This window comes from Rhinoraja longicauda, chromosome 11, assembly GCF_053455715.1.
Source record: "Rhinoraja longicauda isolate Sanriku21f chromosome 11, sRhiLon1.1, whole genome shotgun sequence".
Classification (NCBI taxonomy): domain Eukaryota; kingdom Metazoa; phylum Chordata; class Chondrichthyes; order Rajiformes; family Arhynchobatidae; genus Rhinoraja; species Rhinoraja longicauda.
The window spans coordinates 42,356,280-42,371,649 of record NC_135963.1 but is presented as its reverse complement, the minus strand read 5'-3'; the positions used below and the strand labels follow the sequence as shown (position 1 = coordinate 42,371,649).

The window sequence follows — 15,370 nt, the reverse complement described above, 5'->3', positions numbered from 1 at the left end:
AAACAATCAACATAAAAACAAACAGACAAACTATCCTAACGGAAAAGCGGCGAATAAACAACGCCAGCGTCCTCTCACGTCAGGGTCCGGCAGTAGACAACAAAAAGCACAGGACACACAGATACAATTTTTACACAAACAGCCATCACAGCGATTGCTCCAGGCACACCCTCACTGTGATGGAAGGCAAAGTCTTATCTCCTCCTCATTCTTCTCCCGTGGTGCCACGAGGTGATCGAGGCTCCCAACTTTTTGAAGCCCCCACCGGGCGATGGAAAGTCCCAGGGCCGAGCCGAGCAGGCCGATGAAAGTCCTGAGCCCCCACTGGGCGATGGAAAGTCCCAGGGCCGAGCCGAGCAGGCCGATGAAAGTCCTGAGTCCCCACCGGGCGATGGAAAGTGCTGCGGCCGAGCCACGCAGGGTGATGAAGGGCCTGCGAGCGGGTCGATCATACCTCACGCTTCGGGGCGGTCGAAGCTGCTACGGCTGGAGCTCCCAAAAACCGGTCGCCAGCCAGGGACCTGCGAACTCCTCGATGTTGCGGTCTGCAGGGCCCACGGCCGAAGCCTCCGAGATGGTAAGTCCTGGCCCTGCGACTGGAGTCTTCAAGGTCGATCCCAGCTGGAGGCCGCCGACTCCACGATGTTAGGCCGTAGCGTGAACGGAGATACGACACGGTAAAGGTCGCATCTTCGTTGAGGAAGAGATTAGAAAAAAGGTTTCCCCCAACCCCCCCACCACCCCCCCACATACACAGAGTTAAAAATAGAACAAAACGTACATTAAACGATGACAATAGACAAAAAACAAAAAAAAGACAGAGAGACTGCCGGTGAGCCGCAGCTGCAGAACACAGCCACGCCCCTTTTTGAATAAAGATGAGGAGGAGGAAGTTTAAAGGATTTGAAGGGGAAATCTTCACACAGAAGGTAGTTGGATCTGAAATGCACTGCTTGCGGAGATGGTATGAAGAATGTGAGCAATTTGAATGAATATAGAAGTTGGGAGGTCATGTTGCAGTTATATAAGATGATGGCGAGGCCACATTTAGATTATTGTGTTCAGTTATGGGCACCATGTTATAGGAAAGATGTTGTCAAGTTGGAAAGGGTATAGAGAAGATTTACAAGGATGTTGCCAGGACTCGCGTCTGAGCTGTAGGGAGAGGTTGAGCAGACTGGGACTCTATTCCTTCGAACGCAGGATGATGAGGGGTGATCTTATAGAGGTGTATAATTCATGAGAGGATTAAATTGGGTAAACGCACAGAGTCTCTTGTCCAGAGTAGGGGCATCAACAACCAGACATAGGTTTAAGGTGAAGCGGGGAAAATGTAATTGGAATCTGAGGGGTAACCCCTTCACACAAAGTATGGCGGGCGTACGGAATGAGCTGCCGGAGGAGGTACTTTTGCAATGTTCAAGAAACATTGAGGCAGGAACATGGATAGGACAGGTTTAGAGGGATATGGACTAAACGCAGGCAGGTGGCACTAGTGTAGATGGGGCATGTTGGCAGGTGTGGGCAAATTGGGCCAAAGGACCTGTTTCCACGCTGTAAGGCTCTAAGACTCTGACTATGACTCTATGAGACCTCTACCTGCTCATGATCCAACATCCCTCCACATGGGATTTCCGGCTAAATATGGGTGTGAATGCTTCAACATTGTCTTCAGCATTCTCCTGCTTGACTCCACAATCATCAGGGATGGGAATCATGTAGGAGCTTCCTCCGTTCATTAGCTGTTTAAATAATCTCCTCCACTTCCGACAAGATATGATAGGACTGCAGAGCGTATCTTTCTTTTGCACGCTGACTTGACTGTTTACCATGCACAGAGCCTTGCAATACACATTCACTAGTTGTTTTAGGCATCATGCCTGGTGCTTCTTCCAGCAAGCCCTCCCACACTCCTCATTATACCAGGAAATGAATAGTCACAGTAGAGTGCACTTTATGAACAAGAGCATTCTCCTGATCTCACATCCCTCGATTTGAAATAGTGTAGGAAAATAACTGCAGATGCTGGTTCAAATCGAAGGTATCACAAAATGCTGCAGTAACTCAGCGGGTCAGGCAGCATCTCAGGAGAGAAGGAATGGGTGACGTTTCGGGTCGAGACCCTTCTTCGGACTGAAGAAGGGTCTCGACCCGAAACGTCACACATTCTTTCTCTCCTGAGATGCTGCCTGACCCGCTGAGTTACTCCAGCATTTTGTGATACCTTCCCTCGATTTGGATATATTTAGCAGTTTCTGTGCAGAGAATTCCAAAGATTCACAGCTCTCTGAGTGAAGATATTTGTAGTCACCATCAGTCATGAGCAGATGACCACTCATTTTCCGACTTCAACCCAGGTACCTTACACAAGAAAAACATCAACATCAGCCATCAAAACAGAACAACCTTCCTCTACTTTATCAAATACCATGAGAGTTTTGCAGGTTTCAATGAGAACGCCTCTTGTTGTATAAAACTCTAGACAGATTAGTGGTGGCAGAGCGAGGCAGCAGTGGAGTTGCTGCCTTACAGCGCCAGAGACTCGGGTTTGATCCCGACTAAGGGTGCTGTCTGTACCAAGTTTGTACGTTCTCCCTGTGACCACGTGGGTTTTCTCGGGGTGCTCCGGTTTCCTCCCACATCTCAAAATTGTCCTTACTGTGTCGGATAGAACTAATGTATGGGTGATCACTTGTCGGCATGGACGAAGGGTCTGTTTCCACGTTGTATCTCTAAGCTAAACTAAACAACTACATTAAACTAAGTTAAACTAAACTAAGATCAGAGCCAATTTGTTTAATCTTACCTCTTATGATGAATTCTCCTGGTGAACCTCCCATATACTCACTACATTACAAGTGCAGGGAGGACAGCCCTGTACACAGTACTCCCCTGTATCTCACCAGGGCCGTTTATAAATAGAACAGGGTGTCTCTGCTCTTGCATTCAAATCCGCTTGTTGTAAAGGGTAACATATTATTTGTCTTCCTAATCGCTCGCTGAACCTGCATGTTAGCTGTCAGCGACTCCAGCACGAGGACCTCCCCCAGAGCACCTTGCAATGTCAACAGTTAAAAATACTCCGCCTTTCCACTTTTCTTGCCAAAAAGGATGAGGTTTGTGCATCATGTTCTCTGCACAATGTCTTTCTCTGTTCACTTATAACCTGTCAATATCCCCTGAAGCAGGGATATTGACAGTAGCATGTCTATCCTCCGGGCAGCATGGTAGATTTGCTGCCTTACAGCGTCAGAGACCCGGGTTTGATTCTGACAACAGGTGCTGTCTGAATGGAATTTGTACGTTCTCGTGACCTACGTGGGTTTTCCCTGGGTGCTCCAGTTTCTTCCCACACCCCAAAGATGTACAGGTTTGTAGGCTAATTTGCTTGGTAAAATTGTTATTTGTCCCTGGTGTGTGTAGGATAGCGTTAGTGTGCAGGGATCGCTGGTAGGCGTGGACTCGGTGGGCTGAAGAGCTTGTTTCTGCACTCTACTTATAAACTTATAAACTCTATACTCATAAGCCAAACTGCCACCCAAAATTGCTCACAATACTCCAAAAGTGGCCTGACCAGCGCCCTGTAGAGCCTCAGCATTACATCCCTGTTTTTGTATTCTAGCCCTCTTGAAATAATTGCTACCATTGCGTTTGCCTTCTTTACTACCGAACTGGGTGTGGGAATGAGAAGATGAATTGAAGAGTCAGAATATCTCAGATGTCCTAGAGTGGAAATCCTTGGGAGCAGATGTGGCAGAAACAAAGATATGAAGAGTAGGGTAGCAAGAGGCAGGGTAGGAGGAGGGGCAGTCAAGACGACTGGGTTATAAGTTTTATAGTAGTCATCAGTCAAATGTTTGTCACCTTTGATGGAGACTTGGAGCTTGACAGAGGGGAGAGTGGTGTAGTATGATGATAGTGATAGCTGCACGTTAGATCATGGATTAATGGGATGGTCATGGTCTTTATTGTTGGAGTCAGCCCAGCATGTGAGAGAGGAAAGCCTAATGGTGATGGGAGAGGTCACCACAGCAAGGGTGATATCCAAAACATCATCACCATTCCTACGGTCACGACATTTTATGGTAACAGGAGGTTATTGAAGATAGTTTTGTTTAGTTTAGTTTAGAGTGTCGCCCATAAGTAATTGGGAATGTAAGGGGGAGGCCTGAGATTTTCATCTGAATAAAAGTAAAGACTCATAAAGACATAGGAGGCATTATTTTTTGCTCAGTGTATTGACAAATTCTATAGAGCCTGGCTGGGTAGTGATTAATGCCGCTCCCTCACTGGTCCTGCAACCCAGTTTCCAACCTGACCTCACATGTTGACCACGTGGAGTTTGTGTTTTTTTCTACATGACCACATACACTTCCTCTAGGAGAACCAGTTTCCTAAACGCGTGCTTGTATGCTAACTGGTGACCTCAAATAGCCCTGGTGTAGGTCAGTGGCTAAAAGGAATCAATAAAAAGAGTTTAGTTTAGTTTCGAGATGCAGCATTGAAACAGGCCCCACAGCCCACCGCGCCGACTAACGATCCCTGGACACCAGACCTATCCCGCACTCTAGGGACAATTTACAATCCTCACCGAAGCCAGTTATCCTACAAACCTGTGTAGAAAAAAACTGCAGATGCGGGTTTAAATCAAAGGTAGACACAAAAAGCTGGAGTAACTCAGCGGGACAGGCAGCATCTCTGGAGAGAAGGAATGGGTAACGTTTCGGGTCGAGACCCTTCTTCAGACTGATGTCAGTGGAGTGGGCGGGGCAAATCTTTGGAGTGTGGGAGGAAATCGGAGCACCCAGGGAAAATCCACACGGTCACAGGGAGAACGTGTAAACTCCGTAAAGACAGCACCTGTTGTCAGGATCAAACCCGGGTCTCTGGTGCTGTAAGGCAGCAATTCCACCACTAGGGCACTGTGCTGCCCCAAAGTGTTGTAGCCTGGTATTATTGAATGGGCTGTTATAGCCGAGGTTCAAGATTCATGTTCATTTTATGCCGGTTGAAAGCAGGGTCATGGATCAGTATCACTGTGGGGATCACTGTAAATCCACCTTGATCCTCTTCCAGTTAGTGAAACCTGCAAGATGGAATATACTTTGGTGGCAGACGCTGCCCGTTTCAGTAGCACTGCCCGTCTCCATCCCTGTTTCAGCCTGCCTACTGTCCTCAACATCACCCAGAACTCTGCTGCACATTTTGCATGTTATGCCAAGTCCCTTTCACTCATCACCTTGGAAGGTGGGCCCTTTTTAAGCAAGGTGGTGAAATGTTAGAGGGGCAGGGCAAAAAAAGTTGAATTGGAACTGTAATCAGAACAGCTATGATCCCTCAAGGGACTGAGGGGCCTACTCCCATCCCCAATTTGTATGTTTGTTTGCTGACTAATGCACCTTGAATGGTGGACCTCTCAAACTTAACTTGAGGGTTATGCCACATTCAGGCTGTGAACGTAGAAGTTCCAAGAATGCCAGGAGAAGTAATTAGGGGAGGATGGCAGTGAAAATGGTCAGTGGCAGGCTGGGAATGGGGAGTAGAAATGAGGATGGATGAAGATTCAGGAGCCCCTACCAAAGTGATGTGAAGAGCAAAGGCTCTTGCAATGTTAGTGTAGGAAAGAACTGCAGATGCTGGTTTACACCGCAGATAGATACAAAATACTGGAGTAACTCAGCGGAACAGGCAGCATCTCTGGATAGAAGGAATGGGTGATGTTTCGGGTCGAGACCCTTCTTCAGAAAGAACGATTCCTTCTATCCAAAGACTGTCTGTTTCGCTGAGTTACTCAGCATTTTGTGTCTATCTTCTCTTGCAATGTCAGCCAATCCCAACATGACTGATGGATGCCGTGTGACTTTGAAGACGGATGTAAAGGGAGATTTCTTCTTGTATTCTGCAGACCGATGATGCCTTAGGGGCGATGTGGAACTGGCTGTACTTCATCCCGCTCATCATCATCGGCTCATTCTTTGTGTTGAACCTCGTTCTCGGAGTGCTGTCTGGGTAAGTGCACCACGTTCAATGATCCTCAAGGGCAAAGTAGGTCATTTATCATCAAACCAGAGGATGGGACATTGCCCAGATATAAAATGCTGACTCAACGCTGCAAGTTAGGGATAAGCAGCAGTTCATTTGCCTCCATAGATTTGGTGCGATGGAGCTTGGAGTAACCTCCCATGAGCATGGCTGAGTGCTTAAGACCCAGGCAAGTGAGAGCCTCAGTCAGATGACTTTAGACTTTAGAGATACAGCATGGAAACAACTTGAGCAATCACCTCATACACTAGCACTATCCTACACACTAGGGACAATTTACAATTTTCACCAAAGCCAATTAACCTACACATCTGTACATCTTTAGAGTGTGGGAGGAAACCGGATTACCCAGAGAAAACCCACTCGGTCAAGGGGAGAACGTACAAACTCCGTACAGACAGCGCCCGAGGTCAGGGTTGAACCCGGGTCTCTGGCGCTGTAAGGCAGCAACTCTACCGCTGCGCCACCATGCCACCCTAACAGGACGGCACTTTATGGAAATTATGTCATATGAACTGGGGCAGTGCAAGACAGATTGTTGCCATATCATCGAGGGGGCTTTACTCTTTATCCAACAATTGTTTTTGAATATGCAGGATTTTTAGTGTGTCGCTGACCTTTGGTCATTATGGAATGTAAGCTACAATTAAGCGCATGTGACGTCCATTAAAACTCTCCGGTCCTCGTTTTCTATCTCCTATGTTTAGTCGGGTGTAGATGGAGTGTTGGTTTAGCATCTGATCTAAAGGATCACGCGTGAGGCAGTGCAGCTCTCCCTCACTCCAACCAAATGGGCAAACACCTTGAGAGACCTTCCACCCTTGTAACACCTCTTACATGCCTGATGTTAAACTCATCCCCAGTAGCTTTATTCCTTGTGCACCGATAGATTGGAGAACACGTTCTAGATGGGGAGCCCAAGACGCGGAGACACAAACATAAGATTGACTGGCATAGAGCCAGCTGGGATTTTTTTCTAAACTCCCTTACCGAAAGAATGGTTAAAATATGCATTATTGAGTGGTTGATAAAAGCTTGGGTGTGGAAATAGGAAGCTGGAAAGTAAATGAGGTTAAAGGTAAGTGGAGAATATGTTTAGTTTAGAGATAGAGATACAGCACGGAAACAGGCCTTTCGGCCCACTGAATCCGTACCGACTAGCACACGGTTCCCCGCGCACTAATGCTATCCTACACACACTAGGGACAATTTACAATTATACCAAACCAATTAAACTACAAACCTGGGCGTCTTTGGAGGGTGGGCGGAAACCAGAGATCCCGGAGAAAACCCACACATATCACGGGGAGAACGTACAAACTCCGTAGACAACACCCGTAGTCAGGATCGATCCCAGGTCTCTGGCACTATAAGGCAGCAATCTACCGCTGCGTCACCATACTGCCCTTAGATTAGATGTTGATTAGAGGCAATATGGACAGAGGGGTGCAGAATATTCTGGAGCATAATTGCTTGCACAGTCGTTTTATAAGTATATTAAGATCAAATAGTTAATCAGGGAAAGAGTATAGCCAGTTAAGAACAAAAGAGCAATCTGTGCATGGAGTGAGATTACATAAATGAGATCTTAAATGAATATTTTTCATCTATATTCACTAAAGTGAAAGACATTGTAGTTGCAGATTTCAAGGAGGGAGAATGCGATACTTAGAGCATACTAACGATAAAAGGAGGAGGGACTAGATGTCTTAGCGGTCATAAAGGTATATAAATCCCAGAGTTGAATGAGATGTATCCCAGGCTGCTACGGAAGGCAAAGCAAGAAATTCTGTGGACCAGATGGAGATGTGTTGTCAGGCGTGGAGGTGTGGTAAATCATAAGGAGAATAGCAATGGTGGAAAAGAAATAGGCTGGAAGAATGGACAGAAACATGTCAGGTGAAATGCAGCACAGATGAGTGTGAAGTCAAGCACACAGGTAGAAACTAGCAGAGAGGTAAGAAAGACAATATGGCACAATGAAGCGTCTGCAGCAGCATGAAACCAATATTTATTCACAAAAAGCTGGAGTAACTCAGCAGGTCAGGCAGCATCTCAGGAGAGAAGGAATGGGTGACGTTTCGGGTCGAGACCCTTCTTCAGACTGATGTCAGGGGGTCGGGACAAAGGAAGGATATAGGTGGAGACAGGAAGATAGAGGGAGATCTGAGAAGGAGGAGGGGAAGAGAGGGACAGAGGAACTATCTAAAGTTGGAGAAGTCGATGTTCATACCACTGGGCTGCAAACTGCCCAGGCGAAATATGAGGTGCTGTTCCTCTAATTTCCGGTGGGCCTCACTATGGCACTGGAGGAGGCCCATGACAGAAAGGTCAGACTGGGAATGGGAGGGGGAGTTGAAGTGCTCGGCCACCGGGAGATCAGCTTGGTCAATGCGGACCGAGCGCAGGTGTTCAGCGAAGCGATCGCCGAGCCTGCGCTTGGTTTCGCCGATGTAAATAAGTTGACATCTAGAGCAGCGGATGCAATAGATGAGGTTGGAGGAGGTGCAGGTGAACCTTTGTCTCACCTGGAAAGACTGTTTGGGTCCTTGGATGGAGTTGAGGGGGGAGGTAAAGGGACAGGTGTTGCATCTCGCGCGGTTGCAGGGGAAAGTGCCCGGGGTTGGGGTGGTTTGGGTAGGAAGGGACGAGTGGACCAGGGAGTTACGGAGGGAACGGTCTGCGGAACGCAGAGAGGGGAGGGGATGGGAAGATATGGCCAGTGGTGGGGTCCCGTTGTAGGTGACGGAAATGTTGGCGGATGATTTGTTGGATCCGCTAGCTGGTGGGGTGGAAGGTGAGAATGAGGGGGATTCTGTCCTTGTTGCGAGTGGGGGGAGGGGGAGCAAGAGCGGAGCTGCGGGATGTAGAAGAGACCCTAGTGAGAGCCACATCTATAATGGAGGAGGGGAAGCCCCGTTTCCTGAAGAACGATGACATCTCATCCCGGGCGCAGATGCGGCGTAGACGGAGGAATTGGGAGTAGGGGATAGACTTTTTGCAGGGGACCGGGTGGGAAGAAGTGTAGTCCAGGTAGCTCTGCGAGTCAGTGGGTTTGTAGTAAATTTCCGTCACTAGTCTGTCTCCTGTGATGGAGATGATGAGGTCCAGAAACGGGAGGGAGATGTCGGAGATAGTCCAGGAATATTTAAGGGCAGGAATCCAAGGTGATCATGTACAGAAATCCTTGAAAGAGGCATGGCGTGTTGACAATAGACAATAGACGATAGGTGCAGGAGTAGGCCATTCAGCACCACCATTCAATGTGATCATGGCTGATCATTCTCAATCAGTACCCCGTTCCTGCCTTCTCCCCATACCCCCTGACTCCGCTATCCTTAAGAGCTCTATCTAGCTCTCTCTTGAATGCATTCAGAGAATTGGCCTCCACTGCCTTCTGAGGCAGAGAATTCCACAGATTTACAACTCTCTGACTGAAAAAGTTTTTCCTCATCTCCGTTCTAAATGGCCTACCCCTTATTCTTAAACTTGAGAGCAAGGTTGTAGTCAAAGAGTCATTGAACAGGCCGTTTGGACCATTGCTGTCCATGAAGTATCATGTACTCTCGTTCCATTCACCAACACTTGGCACATTGCCCTCAATGCAGTGGCAATTCAGATGCTGGTCTCAATTCTTCTTTAATGTTGTGAGACCCTTTGCCTGCACTGCTCCCTCAGGCAGTGTGTTCCATATTTCAACCAAACTCTGGATGAAGAATTTATTTCTCAAATCTCCTCTATATCCTTAATTTCCCCGGTTAAGGGAAAGTGTTTATCTATGTCTATCATCATCTTCAATACCTCAATCACGAAGCACTTAGCCTCCTGTGTCCCGCGTAAACAAGCCCAGCCAATCTAGTCTTTCCTCCTCGCTGAAACGCTGTAACCGTAGCAAAATCCTGGTGAATCCCCTCTGCATCCACTCCAGTAAACCTTCTTAACCACCTCACCAGCCTGTGCTGCTGCCTTCTGGGATCTTTGGAAATACATCTCAGGTCCACAGAAATTCCTTGGATCCTTCCATTCATTTTACACCGGCCTTTTTAGCCTCCCAAAATACATTGCCTCACAACTTAACAATCAAATTCCATCTGCCGTTGCTCAGCCTATCTTACCAACTATACACTATCATTCAGTTGCCCCTGACCATCCTCCTAACTCTCATCCACGAGACGTGTCATAGGTGACCCCACTAAGCATACCTCTTACATTCATCCTCAGATGGTTAATGTGTGTAAGAAACAATGAAAGTCCCAATCCTATCCTGCAGTACACCAGTGGTCACATATTTTTGATTGCAAATGCAACCAAATGCACCCTGGATCGAGTGGATGTGGAGAGGATGTTTCCACTAGTGGGAGTGTCGAGAACCAGAGGCCATAGCCTCAGAATAAAATGACGTACCTTTAGAAAGGAGAAGAGGAGGAATTTCTTTAGTCAGAGGACGATGAATCTGTGGAATTCAGTGCCATAGAAGGCTGTGGTGGGCACGTCAATGGATATTTTTAAGGTAGAGATTGATTGGTTCTTGATTAGTGAGGGTGTCAGAGATTATGGCGAAAAGGCAGGAGAATGGGGTCGAGAGGGAAAGATGGATCAGCCATGATTGAATGGCAGAGTAGACTTGATGGGCCGAATAACCTAATTCTGCTCACATGATTTATGAACATATTCAATCAAATTAGTCAAATACAATCTCCCCTAACTGCATTGATCATAGACTTCAATTGCAAAAACGACGTTTGACCATTGCACCCCTGCTCACAAGAAGTAGATTTTGATTCATTTTGCCAAATTGCCCTGGACTCCATGTGAGATCTTGTCAAAGACGTTAGTGAAGCCCAACTGCACAACATCCATCTACATAATTATCTCTGAAGATTCAGTGAATTTAGTCAGACAGCATCTCCCCTTAACAAAGCCTTGCTGACAATCCTTGACTTTGATTCTCTAAGTACAATTAATCTCAGATTTTCTTTCCAACAATTTCTCTACCACTGTCTTATAATTAATTGTTATATCCCTTTATTTAGTTTAGTTTAGTTTTCTTTATTGTCACATGTACAGTGAAAAGCTTTTGTTGCGTGCTAACCAGTCAGCAGAAGGACGATACATGATTACAATTGAGCCATGATTATAATCGAGTGTATAGATAATCCAGTGCAGATAAGTGTGCACAGTGCACTTGATGTACATATCGTGAATAAAGGCACCATTCTTGCCATCCTCCAGTCATCTAGCATCTCCGCTGCAGCCAGTAAAAAATGTTCAAATCTTCACCCTTGTCTCTCAAAGCAGCTTGAGATAGAACGCAGAACAATATACCAGGGAAGAGGCCCTTCCGCTCACCACGTCTGCACTGCCCATGATACCAATCTACACTAGTCCCATCTGCTTGCACACAGTCTGTATTCCTCCATTCGCTACCTGTTCAACCATTTTTAAATAAAAGCCAAAATGCTATTTGCTTCCCTAACCACTTGCTGTACCTGTCTGCTACCCTTTTGTAATTTGTACACAAGAACACCTAGATTTCTCTGCACTTGGCTTATTTGTAATCATTTAGATTCTTCTTACTGAAGTGCACGACCTCACACTTTCCACATTACATTTCAAGTGAATTTCAACCAATCTATATCCAAAGATAATCATTGCAACATACCCTCCTATCTATTTTCATACCAGTGGAAAACATGGATACATTACACTCTCTCCCCATCACCTCCTAGGTTATTGATATAAAAGACCCAAGAACTGATCCTTGGGGCACTCCACTAGTTACAACTTTCCAGCCTGAAATAAGCTAACACACTTCCCCAAATACAATTAACTATTTGCATCAACCTTTTAGCTTGGTTTAGTTTGGTTTATTTTCATATGTACCGAGGAACAGCTTTTGTTGCGTGTTAACCAGTCAACGGAAAGACAATACATGATTACAATCGAGCCATTCACAGTGACACATGATAAGGGAAAAACATTTAGTGATCATAGTTAAAGTAAGAAATGTTGCTATAGGAGTAGAGATTTAAAAGTGTGGAGCAATTGTAATGTGTAATTGCAGATCCACTTCTGTGACTAGCACACAAATAGTCGCCTGGGTTGGGCGCCATCTTGGGTCCTCTGTCATGTGGCACCTTGTCGTATCCCTTCTGAAAATCCCAAAATACTACAACCACCCACCATACATATCACATCCTCAAAGAATTGTAGCAAATTTGTGAAACATGATTTAGCTTTCATAAAATTATGTTGACGGTTCGATCACGTATAATTTCTCTAAATGTGCAGCTATTTCTTGATTAACGATGCCAGCATATCGACTGACAGCACGTTGAGCTAACAGGGTATCATTACCTATTTTTTTGTCTTCTTCCTCATTTCCAAACCATTGATACCTTCCTTTAGAAAGGACTTTTGTCAGTTTTGAAAAACCTCAACCAATGGATCCATTGTAACCAGTCAGATGCAGGCCATTGGAACTTGGTCATATCTGCCTTAAGTAACATTAGTATTTCTAGTGGCCGTCTCTAATGATATTGATTGTTATAAGTTCTACTTGAAACCAGTCCATCAGATTATCATGTTAGACAATAGACAATAGACAATAGGTGCAGGAGTAGGCCATTCAGCCCTTCGAGCCAGCACCGCCATTCAATGCGATCATGGCTGATCACTCTCAATCAGTACCCCGTTCCTGCCTTCTCCCCATACCCCCTCACTCCGCTATCCTTAATGTTAATGAGATGTTAATGAGTCACAGGAACAAAATTAGGCCATTTGGCCCATCAAGTCTACTACGCCATTCAATTATGGCTGACCTATCACTCCCTCTCAACCCCATTCTCCTGCCTTGTCCCCATAACCCTTGACACCCTTACTACTCAAGAATCTGTCAATCTTCACCTTAACAATCCCCAATGACTTGGCCTCCACAGCCATCAGTGGCAATGAATTCCACAGATTCACCACCCTCTGACAAAAGAAATCCCCCCTCATCTCCATTCTAAAGGTGTGTCCTTTTATTCTGAGCCATTCTCCTAACAAGATATTGTTGTGATTTAACTTATGGTTCAGCAACAAGACTAGCCATCTTCTGCACATAATAACTTTGTGATTCTGTCATTATATCAATGCACATCATTTTGTTTAATTGCGCATTTTTGTTCTTTGTTTCATGCCTCCTTATTTCCTATTTTTAATTCCCATTCTCACCTTCTATCAGGCCTAAGTTTAGTTACTCCCTTTCCTTTTAAACACAAGAGGAGAATCCTTTTCTCTAATGTGTAATTAATGCTAGTTTACTCACAAAATAAGCTTTCTCCTTTTTCAGTTTGCTGATTTCTAAAATGTTCTGAATTTTCTAGCCTGTCACTGATTTCTCACCATATTACGGTCATTTTCTTTAAATTCAACACCATGCTTCTTTCAACGTCCTTTTCATAGAAACCTTATTTCTAATAGAATGTATGTTGAGAATTATGAAATATTTCTTGAGAAGTATCCCACTACGAACCACCTTACCGTTTAATATGCTTTCCAATACACTTCAGCCATGAGATAATTATAATTGCCTTTATTTAAATTAAGGATCTAGGTTCAGCCCTGAGTTGGCCATTGTCAGCCTGAATATGAAGTCCTATCATGTTATGATCACTCATCCCTGGAGGGTCCTTTCCAACCGTTTCTATGAAATCATTAATTAATCCACTCTCATTACACATGCCCAGATCTAATGCAGTTTGTTCCCTGGGAAACTGTCCTGAATTCATTCTGTTTACCCTCAAGCTTAGCTTTGCCAATTTGATTTAACTATTCTACATGGAGATTACATTCACCTAGATTATTATGGTAGCTTTCTTGCAACCCCCCCCCCCCCACCCCCATCATTTAATACTTCATACTGTTTTGTAAATTTAGTAGCTGATTACTCCCTCAATATTTCTTTTATCTTTCCAAACTAGATCAACCTCCTCCTCTTCTGAGCAAACACTACTATACTAATCTCATATTTTATTCACAGAACTACTACACCTCCTTTCCCTTTCTGCCCATGCTTCTGAAATGTCAAGTACCCCAGAATATTCAGTTCCCATATTGGTCACATGCATCTATGTCCTGTAAAAACTATTGGTTTAGAACTATTTATTGGAGTGCAGGAGGATGAGGGGTGATCTTATAGAGGTGTGCAAAATCATGAGAGGAATAGATCGGGTAGACGCACAGAGTCTCTTGCACAGAGTAGGGGAATCGAGAACCAGAAGACACAGGTTTAAGGTGAAGGGGGAAAGATTTAATAGAAATTTGAGGGGTGGCTTTTTCACACAAAGGGTGGTGGGTGTATGGAACGAGTTGCTGGAGGAGGTAGTTGAGGCAGGGACTTTTGCAACATTTAAGAAACAATTAGACAGGTACATGGATAGGACTAGTTTAGAGGGATATGGGCCAAATGCAGGCAGATGGGACTAGTATAGATGGGACATGTTGGTCAGAGTGGGCAAGTTGGGCTGAAGGGCCTGTTTCCATGCTGTAAGGCTCTTATGACTATTTCAATTTGCATCATTGATTCATCTATCTCGTTATCAGTATAGTGTGTATGAGGTTGAAGATACTTAATTATCTTTATAAACTCCGCGCTGATACAGCATAACCATGCATGTTGCCACCTACACTGTTGCCTTGTCCTTTCTCTTAAGCTTTACAAAAATGTATCCTCAAATGGCTGCCCCAACTCTCATACTAAAGCCTAATGATCTGCCCTGAATTGGCTAATCTCTCTGTGGCGGGGAAACACAGAAACACAGATGCTGCAATCGGGAGAGTGAAAAAAACTGCTGGGGGAACTCAGCATGTCAGGCTGCATCTGTGGAGGCAAAAGGATGGTCAACGTTTCCGGTTGAGACCAGGATTGATTGTGTGAGAGGAGACGGCCGGTGTAAAGAGGTGAAGGGAAGGGGCATGGCAAGGTCTGGTAGGTGAAACTATGTGAGGAGGGAGACAATGGGTAGAGGGAGATAGATGAAACAGGGTTGGAGTTTAGGGGCAGTAGATTGGTGGGTGATAGGTAGAGAGAGTTAAACCCCTGTCCCACTTAGGCGATTTTTTAGGTGACTACAGGCAACTAGGCTGTCGCCACACGGTCGCCGGGGTGTCGCCTGTATGTCGTGAGTAGTCTCCAAAGAGTCGTGCCATTTTTCTGGTCGCAGCTGGATTTTGAAATGTTTAAACATTTTCGGCGACTGTTGGTTTGACGCCAATGATCTTAGCTTGACGTCTCCTGATGTAGGTGCTGTCGTAGGTTGTCGCCGGTGCTGACTTTGTTAAATTC

The 15,370-nt window shown here is 45.4% G+C and overlaps 1 protein-coding gene across 5 annotated transcripts in view; it reads left to right on the top strand.

The window, feature by feature from the left end:
• LOC144597837 (putative voltage-dependent R-type calcium channel subunit alpha-1E) overlaps positions 1 to 15,370 on the top strand; it is a 411,899-nt gene that overhangs the window by 237,868 nt on the left and 158,661 nt on the right. For all 5 annotated transcript variants that reach the window (XM_078407483.1, XM_078407485.1, XM_078407488.1 and 2 more), the window contains one exon: positions 5,906 to 6,009. In XM_078407483.1, the coding sequence (XP_078263609.1) occupies positions 5,906 to 6,009 (104 nt within the window). The remainder of the gene's footprint in view (positions 1 to 5,905; positions 6,010 to 15,370) is intronic.